Source organism: Haliotis asinina, chromosome 4 (genome assembly GCF_037392515.1).
Source record: "Haliotis asinina isolate JCU_RB_2024 chromosome 4, JCU_Hal_asi_v2, whole genome shotgun sequence".
NCBI classification, from domain to species: Eukaryota; Metazoa; Mollusca; class Gastropoda; order Lepetellida; family Haliotidae; genus Haliotis; species Haliotis asinina.
The window spans coordinates 63516844-63537604 of record NC_090283.1 but is presented as its reverse complement, the minus strand read 5'-3'; the positions used below and the strand labels follow the sequence as shown (position 1 = coordinate 63537604).

Here is a 20761-nt window from a genome sequence, read left to right as displayed (position 1 = left end):
GGATAAATAGTTTGTGTATGCTATACATCATCATCATCATCATCATGGTGTATCTACCAGGCAGTGGGGTAGCCAAGTGGTTACCGTTCGCTTGTCGTGCTGAAAGCGCCGGTTCGATTCTCACATGCTGAGAATGTGTGAAGCATATATCTTGTGTCCCCAACCTTCTATTGCTATAATATTGATAAGAACGGCGTAAAATCATACTCCTTCACTTACGTATCTAGATCGACATCTTCTTATCTTCAGATTGTTCAAGAGCACCCTGATATTGTTAGGGATCGTTCAACCTATATAGTCTGAATGTCCCTCGTCGACAGTTCTATGTTTATAAATTAATTGTGTTTATTGTAACTTTATAAGTCACAATATGGCTAAGATATGTCTGTTGTGAAAACAGATTTAAACTCAGAGATCGTCCAAAATCAGGTATACCTTAGATGACCACGATATATATCATATACTGAACAGCAAAGAAACGCAAGAGATGAAGTCTCATAAAAGTAAGCGTTCATATTTATGGCTTCTATTTAAAAACTTCACAACAAAAATCAGAGTTGCGTTTCTTTTGCTCTTCAGTATATACACGCCACATCCTCTATCTGTACAAACGATATTATCAGATCTTTGAACTTTCCCTTACTTTATCGTGATAATCATATATTTCAGGTGTGGTTTGGTATCACAAGATTTTCCTACTGCATCCATGTTTTATGATAACGCGGTGAGGTATATTTCAACTTTTCATGTTATCAAATGCTCCTCTGAGAGTTTAAAAAATGGCGACAGAATTCAACACCATTTTCCTGCTGACTATGACAGATAGTTTTTCACAGTATTTAATATTCATATTTTTCAGAAATGTGGACAATGACGTCCTGTGTTGTGCTGGCGGTTCTGTTATCGGCATCATCGTGCACCGGATACAACGACCAGCTGAGCGTCCAATACTACAAAGGGGTGAGTAATAACTAAAAAAATGATTGATATGTTTCACTTCATTAAACTACTCATAAATATAGCAGGCATTGGAAGTGTGTAGCCAACATGAAACTGCATTGGAAGGAAGGTTTATGACGTTTCAGACGCGGTGACGTTCATGCTGTCGCACAATATATTACGGGGGTTATGGGGTAGTCTAGTGGTTTAAGGGACCTCTCGTCACATCAAGGACCCATGTCACACACATCAATTAAAACCTACTTCTTAGTGTCCTTTGTGATACTGTTTCATTATTAATAAAAAACCGCGCAAAACCTTAATCACTCACTTAAGATATTAAGTCACTTTCGACCCCAGTCAGTATTCAGTGTCCTACGACTGGCCTTCCCCAGTGTGTATTGCCACGAATATGCTGGGAGATCTTTGACTCACAATTGTATGTTTTGTAACCTATAATTTATGCACAAGTCCCTACGTTGATGATTATTTGTTGATAATTATCTTGAAAATATCAATGAAATTAGCGCATTGTCCCACTAGCAGACTGGTATCTAGACTTGCCACGTTTGTATGATAGAATGACTTTAAATCCGTGAAATTCTCATTCAGTACTACTTTTGAGTAAGGTTACCTAAAGCAGGACTCATTGTTTTAAAATCGTTTGTGATGCTTTCTATAAACCTCAGCTAAAGCGGCTTCGCACCCGTCAAAAACTATATCCATCAGAAGTGTTTTATAATTTGATGTCCAATCAGATTTTGGTAGAATATGTGCTTAATGCTTAACATCAAGATGTATAAACGCTAACCTAATTTCATTTCGTTTCGCAGACTACCGGGTACCCATTGCCGGTATATGGCAGTGTGGAGGAGGGCGAGAGGAGGGGACTGCAGACAGCAGAGGCTCTCTACGGCAAGGGTGTGAAGGATCTCATCTTTGGTCATGATCAGATGGACCAGGTAGGGTGTTATGCTGAAACTTCTTACCCGTGAAGATCCCGTGTCAGAATTGATCTTCAATAACCCATGCTTGTCGAAAGAGACAGCTAACGGGATCAGGTGGTCAGACTCGCTGGCTTGGATGACACATATCATCGTATCCCAGCTGTGTAGATCGATGCTGTTGATCACTGGATTGTCTGATCCAGACGTGATTAGTTTCAGATTGCTGTCACATAGCTGGAGTCTTGCTGAGTGAAACTAAACTCACTCACTCACTCCCAGTGACTCCCTCACTCCCTCACTCCCTAAAGCAACTACTTCTGTGTGATAGGTTTACTGTGCGGGGGCATGGGTGGTGAGGCGATGAGAGTGGGTGGTGGGGTGGTGGTGGGATTGTGATAGTGGTACAGGGTGATGCTGGAGGGAGGGGCGTGGATGCCGAACAGAAGGGTAGGTAGCAATGCAAGGGGAGAAGATTATATGAATCACGGGACTATCCAAATAGAACAAACTTGTACGTAGACTTCGTTTTGTGTTTGTTTTCTTTTCAAAATCTGTTTACATCATATTACGTGATCATGTAGCGTGAATGATGGCCCGAGGATAATTACCTGGGATGATATAGCACACTGAGTTAGTAATTGTTGAATGTCACTCAGGGCGTGTGAATTATAGGAGTAAAGTAGGCATTACTGTTTACTTATGTCATGGATCCTATTGACACGTGACTTGTGAACCTGAACACAGATCCTGGTCGAGAAACGTCGCCGAAATGAGAAGAGGAGACACAAGAGAGCCATTACGTCACAGAAGCAACTCTACTGGGACGGCGCGTATCTCCCGTACGCTTTCGACGCCGATGTCCGTAAGGCCTGCTTTAACTACTACTACTGCTACTACTACTACTACTACTACTACTACTGCTGCTGCTGCTGCTGCTGCTGCTGCTGCTGCTGCTGCTGCTGCTAGATGGGCGATGGGGTCGCTTAGTGATTAAAGCGTTGTTTCTTTACGCCTACACTTGTCCACCAACCTACCCATCTTGTGCTGGCATATTGCTCAACACAACTATAGTCCGTTTGGCTCAAAAGCGGATCAAAGAATTGCAGTCTAGCTAGAAAACTAATAAACATAACATACTCAATGAAACGCTGATCATTATCAGAACATCATACTACCGTCGTGAGATTTTTGCAGAATACTTTTCCTTAAAATAAACAAGTTGTTTAACAAACTACCATTTAATATTGACACAGTTCACTGTTTATTACGAGGGAGGAGTGCAGAGAAAGGGACAGCCAGGTGTTCGTGAAGCACGTGCACCAGTGCCGAGAAATTTATTTATTCATCAACCTGTGCTGGGTTGTCTCCATGCTTCCTCGCACACCTGGCGTTTCATGGAGTATGTTATGCATATTAGTTTTCGAGTTACATTGCATTTCATCTGTCCGCTTTTGAGCTAAACGGATTATATATACTACAACTTCCGCCACCACTACTACTACCAACAACACCACAACTATGTGGAGGGTTTGAATCAGTATTACTGCAACATTAATGCAGCATAATCCGCGCTTAGTCTGTTTACTGACCAACCCACTCACTCACTCACCATAACCTGCACCTCCTCTCTCAAACACAAAGCCATTGACTCTCTCACCCACCCATCGTTCACTCTCACTCACTCACTCATCACTATTTTTCAGCCCCTGGCGAGGAGCACGAGACGCGTGTAGCCATGAAACGTCACGAGAGGTTCACTTGCGTGCGTTTTATACCCTGGGTGAAAAACACCACACGAGAAAAGTATAATCTCAAAACTGAAAGCCACGTGCGCTTCATCAAAAATAGTGGGTAGGTACACATATATGGTTGTCAAGCAATCATGCCGTTAATGATATTTAGTCTATCTCATATGATATCTGCAACATAGACTAAGAAATAGTGTCATGTTATATTTGATGGAAACGCGGTTCTAAAGTCGAGATACTGAAAATCGAAAACAATGTTATGTTAATTCTCTAATTTCAAAAGTTTCTTTAACATATTTATAGTCGTTGAAAGGGTAGCGTGATGTCTGGTAGCCAAGTAGTAAAAATGTTCGCTCAACGAAAATGATGCAAAACCCAAACTCACCCACTTAAAAAGGACCACATAATGTTGGAAATATTCGTTTTAGACAGTATCACTTGGGTTGATTGGATCATATGGCTGGATCATAGGGGCGAGGGGGTAGCCTAGTGAGTAAAGCGTTTTCTCGTCACGCCGAAGACCAGGGTTCGATTCCCTACATCGGCACAATGTATGAAGTCCATTTCTGGTGTCCCCCGACGTGATATTGAATAATGCTAAAAGCGGCGTGAAAATAAACTCACTCACTCACTTATGTACCTTTAACTTTGCACTCTTGGGAACGGTGGGGTAGCCAGATGGTTAAGCGTTCGCTAGTCACGATGACTGGTTACAGTGTGTGAAGCCACTTTCGGGTCTTGGCACCGTGATATTCCTGGAACATTGTTAAACGCGGCGTAAACAATTGTCTCTCATGTGCAGGTGCTGGTCTCTCCTCGGTAACGTCAACAACCCCAACGGCCAGAGACTCAGCTGCTGTAGTCGGGTATGTATCTGATTGGGTCTTTCGTATGATTCCAATTAGACTGACGCAGAGTACGAAAAGGTATACGGTGTCTTGTACGTATTATGCGAGTCTGTGTATGGTTGTAATAATCATACTATACGTATCGGACGTATCCTGCGTATCACGATGAGGTAAATCGTGTGCTGCGACGTACCTGTAGCACACTGCAAACATCGTACGACGCATCTTTGTGAGTGGCGCGGGATGACGAGGTGGTCGTGTTCTGCGTGCCACACAGTGATGGCGATTAATTCGTTTATGAGTAGTAATATTATCAGTTATATCTAATACGTATGATAGGCATCCAAGTTTCGATGTTCGTATCAGGATATCCTGTGTATCAATATAAAACAATACGTGCAAGAGCCGCCACTTTAGAATTGGAACCGTGAAGGTGCGGGGTAGAATAGGCCTTCAGCAACCCATGCTTGCCATAAAAAGCGAATACGCTTGTCGTAAGAGGCGACTAACGGGATGGGGGTGGCAGGCTCGCTGTTCCCTATTGCGCAGATCGATGCTCATGCAGTTGATCAGTGGGTTGTTTGGTCCAGACTCGATTATATACAGACCGCTACCATACAGCTGGAATATTGCTGAGTGCGGCGTAAAACTCAACTCACTCACTCATGTTAGAATTGCACTTTGCACGTCTACGTGACTAAATATTTTGCTCTACTTTGGTTTAAAGACACGGTGAGACTTCTTTCCAAAATGCTGATTTTTAATATTTTCTTCACAAACTTGGATCTGGATTTTTAGAAAAAAAGATGAACAGTCAATACTCAATCGATCATAGCCATACATCTGTAACACATGTTACTTTTGGGATTACACGGAGTCTAGTATTTTTGTTAGGTTTGAATCCCATCGCCAACCCTCACTCTCAACCGTCTAACCCCCTCCCACCATTACGCTGGCTTTATGTGCTGACGACAAGGACAGTGACAGGGGTGGTAAAATATACAAGAATCTGTACTTTACTGAGACAGTGTAATCCCAAATATAACATATGTGTACTTTTGACAACTTCTCAACTGGTATTGTGTATTGACAGAAAAAAACAAAGAGGAGAAAAGAAAGCAAAAAAACCAAACAAACAAAAAAAAAAAAAAAAGAAAGAAAAAACAAAACAAACACACACACATAGCCGATAAAATCAAATATAACCCCATGTCTTAGGGCGTCTATATATGGTGATGGATTTGATACAATAATCTGCGTACGACTCGAAGATGGCATTTGTTCAGCGATGTTTTCAGCCTCCGATGAAAATCAAATGTTTTCACATGGCTCTTTTGTTCCTCAGGGTGCGTGTGTCCATGAACTGTCTCACGCCTTTGGAGTCTTCCATGACCACGTCAGCCCTGACAGGGGCGGCTTCATCAGAGTCAACTGGAAAAACATTGCCCTGTGTAGGTGAAGGAAGAGTTTCCAATAGACCGACGTTTCTATGACCATCGTCCACTTACTGAGTTACCCGAAATTCGAGCTGCAAGCAGAGCATTGCTATTCGACATTGTCTGATATATATTACATGGTACAGTAATATTTGGGGGGCAGAAGAAAATCGACTTCTCAGAAAAGTACGTTACGTTTGTCTTAAGTTGTATATTGCTATCAGAGGTCGAGTTATCGAGGCTCTCAATATTTGTGAACCTTGCATACACTTCGGCAACTAAGCCCCACTCAAGGACGTAACGGGAAGTGTTTTTGAATACAGAAGCCGTTCTGCCCGTTCACCGGAAAATGTCATTTCCTCACAAATGTAGTTTCAAGACAATACTGTATTAGTCGACTGAGTCGTTGTTCTCATAAATGCAGCTTCACGGCAACATTGTTTCAGTCGGTTAGGGCGTTATTCTCACAAATTTAGTGTCAAGCCAACACTGTTTCAGTCGACTAGGGCGTTATTCGACATACAAGACAAAAATACGGAAGTGACTTTATGTTTTGTTTCAGCTAACTGGTTTATATTCATGGAGGAGTACAAGGAGACAACTATGTCCTTCCGGTATGACCTGAGCAGCATCATGCACTACGGTGTCAACGTAAGTGTGTGAACGGTACCCGACTGTGTCAGGGTCGTAATCAGTACCCGACTGTATCAAGGCGGTAATCTATACCCGACTGTGTCAAGGCCGTAGACTGTACCCGACTGTGTCAAGGCCGTAATCTGTACCCGACTGTGTCAAGGCCGTAGACTGTATCCGACTGTGTCAAGGCCGTAATCAATACCCGACTGTGTCAAGGCCGTAAACAGTACCCGACTGTGTCAAGGCGGTAATCTATACCCGACTGTGTCAGGGTCGTAATCTGTGCTCGACTGTGTCAGGGCCGTAATCTGTACCCGACTGTGTAAATTCAGGGCTCTGCATTCGACTCAATCTAAATTGTATTCTATATCCATTCTGTATCTGATTCCACCTAGGCTTTATTCTGTATCCGACTCCACGCAGACCGTATTCTGTATCCAGTGTGTATCCGACTCGAAGAAGGCTGTATTCTGTTTCCGACTCCATATTAGACGTATCTGACTCAATATTGGCTGTACATGTATTCTGTATCTTTGCAATATTTTGTACCCGACTGTATCTTGGCGGTATACTGTACCCTGCGTGAGTCTGGGCGGTATACTGTTTCTGACTGTCAAGGCCGTATTCTGTACCCGACTGCATGTACGCGGGCATTATACAGGCAGGCATCTAAAGCTGCAGCCAAAAGACATACTTGACGTATCTGCCGTTATGTAAATGTGCGAGTCACTAGCCAGCGACGCACGTCCCACCAGCACCTAAGATCAAATCAGTAACATGTCATTCATCGATGCAATATTGCTTCCAGGCGAATTTCATCGCCTTGCTTTAAGATTGGTGATCCTCCGTTTGAAGTCTGCACTTAGTTATAACACTTGGTGCTTGTGTCCTTTATAACCTGTGCTGGTTTCCAGGGGTTCAAGCAGGGTCCGTGGCCCTCCATGACAGTGCTGTTTAACGACCTGGCGAGTCTGGACGGCATGCGGGGTAACGTGTTCTATACCTGGCAGGAGATCGCCGTCACCAACCAGTGTAAAGGTTCGTCTAAACGTCTTCTATAACTGGGTGTCCATATAGCGCAGTGTTCAGTCTAGGTCTAGAATTAGTGTAAAGGCGTGTATCTATACCGTCCTGTATAACTGGATACCCGGTTAGTGCAGTGTAGTGTCAAACTAGGTCTAGAACCTGTGTAAAGGTACATTCCAATCCCGTCCTGTATAAATGAGAGTCCGGTTAGCACAGTGTTCAAACTAGGTCTAGAACCAGTGTCTAGAACCAAACTTGATGTTGGCAATGATCTAAACGTGCTTAAAACAACGTTAAAGTCGTAATTACTCACGCACCTAACTTTGCCTTTCAGCCCGGATGTGCCCCGACTTCCCAATTGAATGTATCAACGACGGCTACGTGTCCTACGTGGAGGGGGCGTGTCGATGTATGTGTCCCCCCGGGCTGGACCCCAAGACTGGCTGCAGGACAGTCATCAAGACAGGTATTTCATCCACGTTTGTACATTTAGTATTGTCACTACGTGACGTGAGTCAGAGTTTAATGCCGATTTTACCCTAAAAAAGCATCTCATCCGCATAACCTTGAAAAGGCCCTAAGTACCATTGGTTTGTCCCAAGGTTCATATTAAGCACAACTGGTCAAGCTTTATTTTTACGGGAAATGTACAAAACGTGCGTGATACAAATACCTTGCAGAGATAGTAGGTGTTAATTATTCAGACGGTGGGGTAGCCTAATCGTCAAATCGTCCACTCTGAAGACCCGAGGTCGAAACCCCATATGGGTACAATGTGTGAAGCACATTTCTGCTGTCCCCCGCCGGAGGTGGGCGTGATAAACTGGGGGTGGGGTGAGCAATAAAATTAGAAGAGTCGGGCGATGAGAAACACAGAAAATGTAAACGCTGCCCTTACTTTAATACTTTGATGGTTAGGTCAAAAAGGTTATGCGAGTTGTATGATACACGTGATGGTCCGGGATAGAATATTGCCCTTCAGTAACCAATGATTGTCGTTAGAGGCAACTAACGGGATCGGGTGGTCAGGCTCGCTGACTTGGTTGACACATATCATCGGTTCCCATTCGCTCGATGCTCATACTGTTCACTACTGGATTGTCTGGTCCAGACTCGATTATTTACAGACCGCCACCATATAGCAGGAATGTTGCTGAGAGGAGTGTAAAACTAAACTCACTCACCCGCTCACTCATTAGAAAGATGAAAACAACAAAGTGACTGCTTTCGTGAACACCACTGCTTCACTGATTACCTCCCCTTTGTTCTAGTGGCCTCGGTTCCCGAGTTTCCGGCTGGAGCCTACGGTGTTCTGGGTACTTCCGCCGGATGTCCGTCCAACATGTTCTTGAATCGAACCTATCAGCCGGCAGTGCGAATGTATAGCCTTGGCGACAGTTTCCATCTAGGGGGCAACCTGACGAGTCTGGTGTTCTGTTTGCATTATTCAACATCCGAGGAGACGCCCTGGGGGACTGGAAGATACATCATTTTGGCCGCAGACACCGGGGCCTGCCCGACTGGTACGTACACTGTCTGGAGTGACAATCTGCATCTAGGCAACTAGGCAACTAGGCAACATTTTGTATTTTGAAGTATTGGTGATTGGTGTTATTTTCCTTGCGCGCTTTGGAACTAGTCGTCAGCAGCTCATGTATGGCGTTAGAGGCATTTACTGGATTAAATGGACAGACTGTCTGCCTTGCTGCATGCTCATCATATCAGTCATTAGGTTAACTGAACGGGGCCTAGTGACTATACAGGTGGAATATTGCTGAGGTCGGAGTTAAAGGACAAACAAAAACGAATTAAGGCTTTCAGACACTTATGGTGCGAAAACGGAGGCACATTGTGTGCTCTCTCTCAGGCTAAACTGTCATTTGTGTTTTATAAACACACATCAACAAGGTCTAAAAGTTTAGTAGCAATATGCATTACGTAAACGGCAACATACAAATATGACCCTCCATCTTTTTCTCTCAATCCCTCCCTCTCTCTCTCCCTCACTCCCTCCCCCCTTTCTCCCCCCCCCCCTCCCCCCCCCCCCCCCCCCCTCTCTCTCTCAATACCCATTTACCCATACTCCAATTCATGGGCGGTGTAGTTGCTTTACTGTTAAAGCATTCACTTCAGATATCACTTGTGAATACCACAGCACCATCGTGCACCAACTTTCCCAATCTACTTTCAGAAACACCATTATCCTCTTATCCTTACTTTCCTATTGTTACGAGCCCGTGAACACCCGGGTTAGCATTGGTCTTCGGCAGTTCATGCTAGATAACCAACCAACAAAGGCATGCTAGATTACCAGCCAACAAGGGCATGCTAAATAACCAATCGACAAAGGCATGCTAAATAACCAATCAACAAAGGCATGCTAAATAACCAATCGACAAAGGCATGCTAAATAACCAACCAACAAAGGCATGCTAGATTACCAACCAACAAAGGCATGCTAGATAACCAACCAACAAAGGCATGCTAGATTACCAACCAACAAAGGCATGCTAGATTACCAGCCAACAAGGGCATGCTAAATAACCAATCAACAAAGGCATGCTAAATAACCAACCAACAAAGGCATGCAGGATGAGCAAATGCGGCGAATTGGTTGCTGGCGTGTCAGCGAATCCGAACTTATAAATCGTTGTCACAGTATCAACAACTAGATTAACAGCCCGTTACATTGAACCTGCAATATTGGGAAGTGTGACGTTAACTAATAAACATTTATCTGTTCTTCAGTGCCACCGCACAGTCCTTCAGTATTTGACTAAAGCTCCTTCTATCTGTACAGGTTTTACGACGAAAAACGTAACAACCTCCACCTTCACCCTGAGGCTCTGTTACCGTGACGACGGGTTCTCGGAAGATGTCATCTACCTTCCCAACGACACGCCTTTTATTCTACTTCCTATCTCAAAGAAGGGACCATGTCAAAGCGTAAACGGTGAGGTTTAACCTTCGTTAGTTTCTGGTGAGATTGACAAAACGCAAATACAGTATATTATGTTCGACAAAGTATATTATCAAGACAAACGCTTCATGTGCGGAAATATTCCTTTTAAAAAACAAACTAAAAATAGCATCCTCGTTTTTTCAAAAGCAAACTTAATAGGATTTACAGACAGACGTTTTCCAGAATTTGGTCCGTAGAGTTTGAGAAAATGAACACAGGAGACAAGCAGAAACATTTAATGCAAATGCAAATATTTTTGACTCTTTGACTGAACGATGTTAGTGAAATATCCATAGACATATAAAGTGTACAGATGTTGTAAACTTTATGCAACAATTACTGTATTGTTGTTTAATACAAAGGGTGAATAATTAATCAGCAAATTTAAATGAAATACACAACTTACATACAAACAGGCGATTTGAATAAATAAATAAATAAATAAATAAATAAATAAATAAATAAATAAATAAATAAATAAATAAATAAATAAATAAATCGGGGGTCTGTTGCCGCTTTTGACTGTGAAGCTGATTCCAGCAAGACTTTGACGTTTCAGGTAATACACACGACACACATCAGGCCGTAGGAGGACCCAAATCTCTAACATACAGCTATCAATTAGTTTGTCTCACAGTCACTTAACCACATTATTTTGCTTACTGCCAAGCCTTCTCTGCAGTGCTAAAGCCTTAAATGAAGGAAGTCTAGATTTCCTTAGGTTCAAGGTATATTGACATCAAGAAAATTAACTCACTTTGTGGGGCGGGTTACAAAGTAAACATATCTAACTGCCATGGCTGGCCGGACCAGCATCCTCACCAGTGGTGTGGAATCTTGTCACACATTTTCATCCGTCAGCTCTTAATTAAGAAGCACATGGGGTTATTCAAGCTATAGTGGAGGCTGTGCACCGATTCTGGTCTTGAAGAGACAATCAAGGAAAATGTTACGGAAAGGTTCCTCCTGAATTTTATGTTGTAAAAAGTATTGTTTCATTGCCTGGCGTAGGTCCAGCCCAATTGTCAATGCGGTTAAGGGTATAACTGTAGGTAAAACCTGGAATATAGTTTTATTTCTTGTATAGGATTATTATGTGAAACTCTGTTGTGGTTGGATAATCTCACAATATCTAATTGCTCAACAGTAAAAATCAGTGTCAACATATGGTGAGGACCTATTTGCGCACAGGTCACATGCATGGTGAATCAAATTGATATCTATTTTCATATTATACATATGGAAACTTTTGAATCTTGAAACAAGTTTAAATTCCTAATTAAGTTTGTTGGTGTTCTGATCCTTAGCCATACAGTCTCCAAGTCACGTTGTTGGCTGCATGTTCCAAACTGTAAACATTTGGGCAGTAGGGGAACTTGATTGGGTTACATGAGGCGATGGCAGCGGGGAGAAAGGACATGGCTTAACACCAGTGTCAATAAATATGCCCGTCACTTTTACCATTTTCTGATTGTTGTGACATATAATTGGAAATGACCCCAGCACGTCATGCAGATGTTCTTAGTCCCTGAATCTCTGGTCTCCCTGGGCCTTGTTTGTTACTATCAAAATTATATATATTCAGAGACTAAGCTTTAGTCCCTGAATCTCTGGTCTCCCTGGGCATTGTTTGTTACTATCAAAATTATATATATTCAGAGACTAAGCTTTAGTCCCTGAATCTCTGGTCTCCCTGGGTTTCCTTTTGAATTAAAATGGGTTTGTTTGTTGCTATCAAAACTATATGTATTCACAGACTAAGTCTTACTCCACTATTATATATGCGTGATTTAGTGCTTAGAGCGTCCGGCTGGGAGGCGGACGGCCCAGGGTTCAATCCAAAATATCATACTTGTTGGTCCCTCCCTGTCACTCGGCACTGATGGATAAAACAATGGCTGGTCGAAGTTGGTATAATGTGTCTGAGTAGGATAGTCATACTTAGCAGAGGCATGGTATCACAGTGAGTAAGCCCTAAGTCTGGGCTAGTACAAACCATCTATACACACATGCACGTCGTCATAATTGCGAAATATTCAGTTATAAATACGATGTTAAGCCCCATATCACTCCACCTATTAAGTACATACAACCATCTGTCTGTCTTATACTTCGGGAACGATCAGTGTAGGCGGTGTTAACAACCAAGGGAGGAAAATCTTGATGCCACCATTTGGTCACTACAACTTTCGATATTTTACGTGCGTTTCAATACTTTTATGTCCATGACAATTATTCCTGCCACTTACCACTGTTTACAACAATGTCTACTGCCAATAACCAATGTTTATAACAATCTCTACTGCCAATTGACACTGTTTACAACAATTTCTACTGCCAATCATCACTGTTTACAACAATCTCTACTGCCAATAACCAATGTTTATAACAATCTCTACTGCCAATTGACACTGTTTACAACAATTTCTACTGCCAATCATCACTGTTTACAACAATGTCTACTGCCAATCATCACTGTTTACAACAATCTTTACTGCCAATCACCACTGTTTACAACAATGTCTACTGCCAATCATCACTGTTTACAACAATCTCTACAGTCAATACCCACTGTTTACAACAATCTCTACTGCCAATCACCGCTGTTTATAACAATGTCTACTGCCAATAACCCATGTTTATAACAATCTCTACTGCCAATTGACACTGTTTACAACAATCTCTACTGCCAATACCCACTGTGTACAACAATCTTTACTGCCAATCACCACTGTTTACAACAATGTCTACTGCCAATCATCACTGTTTACAACAATCTCTACTGCCAATCACCACTGTTTACAACAATCTCCACTGCCAATACCCACTGTTTACAACAATTTCTACTGCCAATCACCACTGTTTACAACGATCTCTACTGCCAATACTCACTGTGTACAACAATCTTTACTGCCAATCACCACTGTTTACAACAATGTCTACTGCCAATCATCACTGTTTACAACAATCTCTACTGCCAATCATCACTGTGTACAACAATCTCTACTGCCAATTGACACTGTTTACAACAATCTCCACTGCCAATACCCACTGTTTACAACAATCCCTACTGCCAATCACCACTGTTTACAACAATCTCTACTGCCAATACCCACTGTTTACAACAATCACTACTGCCAATACCCACTGTTTACAACAATTTCTGCCGCCAATACTCACTGTTTACAACAATCTCTACTGCCACTGACCACTGTGTACAACAATCTCTACTGCCAATTGCCACTGTTTACAACAATCTTTACTGCCAATACCCACTGTTTACAACAATCTCTACTGCCAATCATCACTGTTTACAACAATCTCTACTGCCAATACCCACTGTGTACAACAATCTTTACTGCCAATACCCACTGTTTACAACAATCTCTACTGCCAATCATCACTGTTTACAACAATCTCTACTGCCAATCATCACTGTTTACAACAATCTCTACTGCCAATTGACACTGTTTACAACAATCTCCACTGCCAATACCCACTGTTTACAACAATCTCTACTGCCAATCACCACTGTTTACAACAATCTCTACTGCCAATCACCACTGTGTACAACAATCTTTACTGCCAATCAGCACTGTTTACAACAATCTCTACTGCCAATCATCACTGTTTACAACAATCTCTACTGCCAATCACCACTGTTTATAACAATCTCTACTGCCAATACCCACTGTTTACAACAATGTCTACTGCCAATACCCACTGTTTACAACAATTTCTACCGCCAATACCCACTGTTTACAACAATCTCTACTGCCAATACCCAAGGTTTACAACAATCTCTACTGCCAATACCCACTGTTTACAACAATCTCTACTGCCAATACCCACTGTTTACAACAATCTCTACTGCCAATTACCACTGTTTACAACAATCTCTACTGCCAATTACCACTGTTTACACCAATCTCTACTGCCAATACCCAAGGTTTACAACAATCTCTACTGCCAATTGACACTGTTTACAACAATCTCTACTGCCAATACCCACTGTTTACAACAATCTCTACTGCCAATTACCACTGTTTACAACAATGTCTACTGCCAATTACCACTGTTTTAAGGCATGATGAGTACACTTGAAAGTATACGGATATCTACGAACGACAGAAGCGCGACACTGGAAAAGAACATTCCCTTCGAGATAAACAGCTACGGTGATCTGACGATGTGGTTCTGTTATTACTCGAAGTACGATAGAGGTAGGTCAACTTCACAAACAACCGGCCAACGTTACAGTGAGTGGTTTTAGTGTATTTTTGCATTTCGAAATATTCAAGTGATAGTAGCTAGATGTATAATTATTCCACGCTGCTTTGAACGGCACATGTATTTCCGTAATATGAACTTACTGTGACAAGGTTGGAACCACAGAGAAGCCGATACTAGTATGGGCACTTAATGGAATCAGTTCACTTAGCCTCGATGGACTCCTTGGTTAAAGAATTAAGAATAATTTGAAGTTCAAAACAAATGAAACGTGATATGTCCGTTTACATTGCAAACCTTTCATCCACAAATAATTTCAGATTGCGGGGATGTTATAGAGCTGTCACGTGACAATCCTTCTGTTGTGGTTACTTCCCCTGGTTATCCGTCTCCATATCGACCGTCGCTTGACTGTTATTGGCTTATCAAGGTAAGCTGAAGAGGATAGTGAGTTAGTTCACTTTTACTCCGGGTTTAGCAATACTCTAGCAATATCTGACTGGGAACACCAATGGGAAGGTCGGAATGGACTGGTGACTCGTACTTTGACGGTGTAGATCGGTGTTCACAATATCGATCTTTGGCCTGTCTGTACCAAGCACAGCAACAGACCACCCACCGTCATAGCTGGAATACGTATTATTAGTGTAGGGTATGAACATATTGGCACAACTAGTATTTTCCCTCGATCATTGGATGTCAATCTCAGAATTTCAACTCTTGAAAATGTGCGAAATACTTGACTATCCTAATCTAGATTTATGTAAACATGTATGGTGGAATCTATTAAATGTCCATTTTGAGTTTATATTTTATAAGTCTATCACCGCATATTTACATTCACAGGAACATGTTGTCGAGAAAAAGTAACTCAACAACTTCAGTTTCGTTCGCTTTATATGATTTCAACAGTTGCTTTTTATACATCGTATATCTTTCGCAAGAATCGTGCCATGTTCTGTTCACCAGGCTCCTCTTGGTGCCACGATGCTCATCAACTTTGAAGACTTCGACGTCGGGGACAAGACAGAGAATTGTGATGGGGACTCGTTCATTATTCGCTATATCTATCTGGGTCAGCATGCCCCCAAGTAAGTAAACCACCAGAGTATTCCATAGTGGACACATACTATAACATTGTATGTGTTTGTTGTGTTTAACTCCACACAGCTGCAATGCAGCTCTGTTTCGGACTGTCTGCAAATAATCGAGTCTGGGCCAGACAGTTCAGTGACCAAAATCATAAGCATTGATCTACGTAACTAGGATTTGATGACGTGTGCGAACCAAGTCCGCGAGTTTGACAACTCTATCCCATAAGAAGCCTCTTTCGACAAGGATGAGTTCCTGAGGACCAATTCTAATTCTCTTCCTTTAGTAGTGGACACGAGTCGTATATTTAACATGCAGCAGAGAACAAGCACTAAATACGTGGTATTTATGACATGGGTACAGTGGCCTGTACCGCTAAATTAACTATCAGCAAAAATGGCAGAACATGATAAATATAACACGAGTGGAGCTTGTGCTTGTGGGTCTGATCCACTTCACCCATTGACGATGTAAGATCATACCAATGATGCTCAAGAACAGTCGACAAAAATACCTTCCAATCTTAGGCTTTAGAGAGAATCTCTCTATAATCATGAAAAGTCTAAAATCCTGCTTGTCGGAATAGATCCAGGTATGGCAAATGGAGCCTCATGGATCCAGTTGTCACACTCAGGGACAGGGCTGATGCGTGTCGTCGTATCTCGATAGTTTTTAACGATGTTCACAGTATCGATCATTGGTTTGTCTGGTATAGCGTAGTCAGTTAAACACACAATGAATTAGCTGTAATGGAACAAACGAATGAATCGTGTCCGTGATTTTTGTTCTTTAAGGAGGTGCGGTCAAAGTCTGGATCAGAGCTTCCGGACTCTGAATAACACTGTGACCTTCCAGCTTAATACTGACCTCACCGGCCATTACAGAGGGTTCAAGGCCAAAGTTGATGTCATCTTCCGTAAGTACTGACTAGGGGCCCCTTTCACACAACTCTCGTAAGCCTAAGGTCTCGTAACTTTTCTCGTAACATTCCTACTTCTTGTGCCACAGTATAGGAGGTACGATTGTTACGAGAAAACTTACGAGGTCTTAGGCTTACGAGAGCTTTGTGAAGCAGCGCCCAGGTTTCCGTCACACAAAACGACGTTTTTGCTGAGACTGTCTCGTCTGTATCACGGAATGTGTGTTATCGTCATCTTAAGATCGCTTTGTAAAACGGGGCCAAACCACAGTGCTATCTAATCGCTACATCATTTGTGAGTGAGTGAGTGAGTGAGTTGAGTTATACGCCACACTCCTCAGCAATATTCCAGCTATATGGCGGCGGTCTGTAAATAATCAAGTCTGGACCAGACAATCCAGTCTTTGACAATCGATATAGTTACGGTAGCTAGTAACGTCACGAACACTCCGTAAGTAGGCCTCCTTTCACAAATCAGTAAGGTGATCATAAGTCACTACGGTAACTTTAGTGCAATGTTGAAGAATTAGAGTTAAGCTGTCATAGTCCTACATCGTGATAATTTGTTCTTCGTAATGTTACGAACACTCTGTGGATTTCAACCATTGAACCCCTTCCGTTTCGTAAGCCAGAAGTAATCACTGTAGATTCGACAAAAATACGTTCCAGTCTTAGCTGTTAGTGGGCATATCCCACATATATAATCATGTAAAGTCTTAAAGTCGGAATGTTGGAACAGATCCCTCACATGTATGTCTAACAGAACGACCGTTGAGAGGCATTTAGAAATTGAAAAGATGAAGGAAAACAAGTTCTCTGGATAGTCAACCTCTTTATTGCAGTGAGAGCAACCTCTGTGTGTAAGTACTATCACTGTTGTCAAGGCAGATACTGCTTCAGCTTGTATATTCCCTGGACAATATTGTTGATTACAGCTGAGAGTCACTGCTACAACACAGAAGACAACGGTCGCAGTTACCGGGGCAGAGTGAACATGACCCGAGACTTCCAGCCCTGCCTGCCGTGGGACAGGGTCACGGGGTGTCCGCACCATATGTTCAGTTCTGGGTACGTAGTGGTCAGTCATAGACTATAAGACTATTGTGTCCACCATAAAGAGTTTGTTGTCATTCATAGACTAGAAGACTATTGTGTCTACCATAAAGAGTTTATAATCATCACACCATAAGGGAACGTCACACAATAGAAATAACGCTGCTGGTTATGTGGTACAACAACACCTGCAGCTACAGTTACGTGGATCAGCTACCACTGCAGGTACTGTTACGTGGATCGACTAGTGCTGCAGCTACTTTTACGTGGATCAACTACTGCTGCAGTAACCGTTACGTCGTACAATACCCGCGGCAGCTACTGTTACGTCGTACAATACCCGCGGCACCTACTGTCACGTCGTGCAATACCCGCTGCAGCTACTGTTACGTGGATCAACCCGCGCTGAGGCGACTATTACGCCCGACAACTTCAGTTACAGCCACGTACTACAATTACACTAGAAGTGGAATAACATGCTGCAGCTACTGCTAACTAGAACAACAACGGCTACGTGATACAACATTTGTATATTTGTATACAGCGACCTCTGCAGCTACTGCTACTTTCATTTTGGAAACGTGCACTAGTTCAACGAATTCAAGCCACTTTACTGTGTACTAAAGTGGAAGACGCATGTCATCTTGTGTTTCAGTTAAATAAATGAGTAACGGCAGTGTAGATGCCATGCAACGGGGTAGACGTAATGGCCACCTTGCTGTTCCGTCGCTAATTGATTAAAGCTTCACAGGAATAATCTTCAGATACTTATGCCAACAAAGTGGACTGTTCATTTGAACTGATATCGCTTTGAACACAACATCTTTTCAACAGAACGTTTCCATTCATATGCACGGTATTTCGTGTAATTGCATTGAAAGAAATGTTAATTTGAATCCCATTTGTCTGATGTATTTGTCAATGGGAGGTCAGGCGTGCCCTTTGAAAGGTCAAAAAAAAAAATGTGAATGTTGAGAAGCACTTAAATTTATCGTTTAATCATGTTTTGATAGAGACTTTAATGCTGTGCTGGAGGAAAACTATTGCCGTAACCCTGACAACAGTTTCCGGCCGTGGTGCTATACGAAGACCTATGAGGGGCAGTGCGACCGGAATTACTGCGACGTCTGTGGCCTTGGTAAATAATTCTGAAAATAGTTCCACCTCTCTGTGTCGATTAGCTATCCCTGCTTTAGGTTTGGAGCCTAAATCTTAACTGTCTCTTAATAGGAGTTCATATATTGTTTGTCTGGAAATATCCCGTCGCGTTGCACAGAATGTGTGCGTGTTTTCCTTGAAAAACGTGATGACTGCTGCATCTGAAAAAATAAATTAATCAGCATGACTCCCCCATTCCGGAATCGGTATTCGCACATAAAGGTGCCCTTAATTTTAGCCGGAAGGTGGGTCGTTGCTTAACACGATCCTTGACGCCATCACTTCCGGGACCGCTGAAGATAGACGGATGTGCATCGTGGGGTGTATTTGCAGTTCTGGGAAGATAATATAAAGACGTTACACATACAGTTTGTGACGTCTTCTACTGAAAGTAGTGAAGTTTTGTGTTAAAATAAACAAAGTTCATATTGTAAGGTTATTTATTCACTGTTCGTACAGAAAAGAAGTATGACAACTTCCCTGACTGTGACCAGCTGAAGAAGCAAGGCTTGTGTGAAGGCGATCTGAACATCGCCGCTGCCCGCTGTGCCAAAACCTGCAACGTTCAACTCCCTGTCAAAGAGAGTAAGGGTCTAACTTGTGGGCGTGAGCATGGGCTTCGGGCGTGGGCGTGGGGCGTGGGGCGTGGGCGATGGGCGATGGGCGTTGGGGTTGGTGGTGGGCGTGGGCGTGGGGGTAGGGTGGACGTGGGTGTTGGGCGTCGGACGTCGGGAGTGGACATCGTCAGGCGTGGGCGTGGGGGGTGGGGGGCGCCGGGCGTCAGGGCGACGCACGCACACAGAAGATCATACGGCCTCAGTATCTTGATTGCATTGAAACCTCCTCCCAAGCAAAACGCGAAGTATGTTTGTCATTGCTCGTTAACGTGTGAGCATGTCTTAGCTTCTCAGAACAAGCCACAGTTGTAACGAACTGATCCCATCATTATAGTGTCACAACTTCCCAATGGTGACATGGTCAATGAATATTCCCTTGACGCAAAGTGATTTTAATAACCGTGATAAGCATGACAGTCTTTAGTCCCGAGAAGGTTCATGTTAAACTGATCTTCACCATGTAGTAAGATGAAACTAATGGGATTGGATTGTACTATGGGAATGGAGTGAGGCGTCCAAACTAGAAACAGACGTCGCCAGCCACAGAAGGAACGTCTGATTTTAACAGTGGTACATATTATTAACATTATTGCTCACACTTAGTGTATATCTTCCTCGTCCAGTGCCATCAAGTTGTAGTCGACCACCTCCAGCTGCTGACAGCCTGCTCTCGTTTGAGAAGAGCTGGTATGACATTGGCGAAACAGTACTCACAAAGTGCCCGTACGGACCGGATGCTGTAACGAGGCGTTGCCATAGCGACGGATCCTGGTCACCCGCCAACTACGCGTGTGGAGGTAGTGTACCCAAGAATCCTGTCTGAACGTATTTTTATTCAAAGTCGAATACAATCAGCACAATTAAAATTTGTCGATAGTAAATGAAAGTAATCAATATTATTGTGTCTGTCAGTTTGTCCAAGCGGTTGGAGCGCCTTCAGGTCTTCCTGCTATAAGTTCTTCAGTAACCGTGTCACGCAGTCCAGAGCAACGGACATCTGCACTATCCACAACGCCCATCTCGCTTGGGCCGACGACATGCAAGAGCTGGAGTTTATTGTTTCATTAAGGTATGGTGATTTAATGTCATAACAAATGTTGTTGTCTGTGTTGTCACTTTAACCTTCTGATAGTCGTCATGTAATTAAAGA

The 20761-nt window shown here is 42.7% G+C and overlaps 1 protein-coding gene across 2 annotated transcripts in view; it reads left to right on the top strand.

The window, feature by feature from the left end:
• Positions 1 to 20761, top strand: part of LOC137281767 (uncharacterized) — a 33681-nt gene that overhangs the window by 534 nt on the left and 12386 nt on the right. For both annotated transcript variants that reach the window (XR_010956764.1, XM_067813372.1), the window contains exons 2-21: positions 860 to 960; positions 1773 to 1901; positions 2631 to 2748; positions 3590 to 3737; positions 4437 to 4500; positions 5828 to 5933; positions 6481 to 6569; positions 7469 to 7592; positions 7915 to 8046; positions 8852 to 9103; positions 10381 to 10533; positions 14628 to 14765; positions 15093 to 15202; positions 15742 to 15863; positions 16659 to 16780; positions 17719 to 17851; positions 18850 to 18974; positions 19454 to 19579; positions 20235 to 20408; positions 20524 to 20680. Coding sequence is in view for 1 of the 2 variants with exons in the window: in XM_067813372.1 (XP_067669473.1) it covers positions 862 to 960; positions 1773 to 1901; positions 2631 to 2748; positions 3590 to 3737; positions 4437 to 4500; positions 5828 to 5933; positions 6481 to 6569; positions 7469 to 7592; positions 7915 to 8046; positions 8852 to 9103; positions 10381 to 10533; positions 14628 to 14765; positions 15093 to 15202; positions 15742 to 15863; positions 16659 to 16780; positions 17719 to 17851; positions 18850 to 18974; positions 19454 to 19579; positions 20235 to 20408; positions 20524 to 20680 (2621 nt within the window). In the remaining variant the exon portion in view is untranslated. The remainder of the gene's footprint in view (positions 1 to 859; positions 961 to 1772; positions 1902 to 2630; positions 2749 to 3589; positions 3738 to 4436; positions 4501 to 5827; positions 5934 to 6480; positions 6570 to 7468; positions 7593 to 7914; positions 8047 to 8851; positions 9104 to 10380; positions 10534 to 14627; positions 14766 to 15092; positions 15203 to 15741; positions 15864 to 16658; positions 16781 to 17718; positions 17852 to 18849; positions 18975 to 19453; positions 19580 to 20234; positions 20409 to 20523; positions 20681 to 20761) is intronic.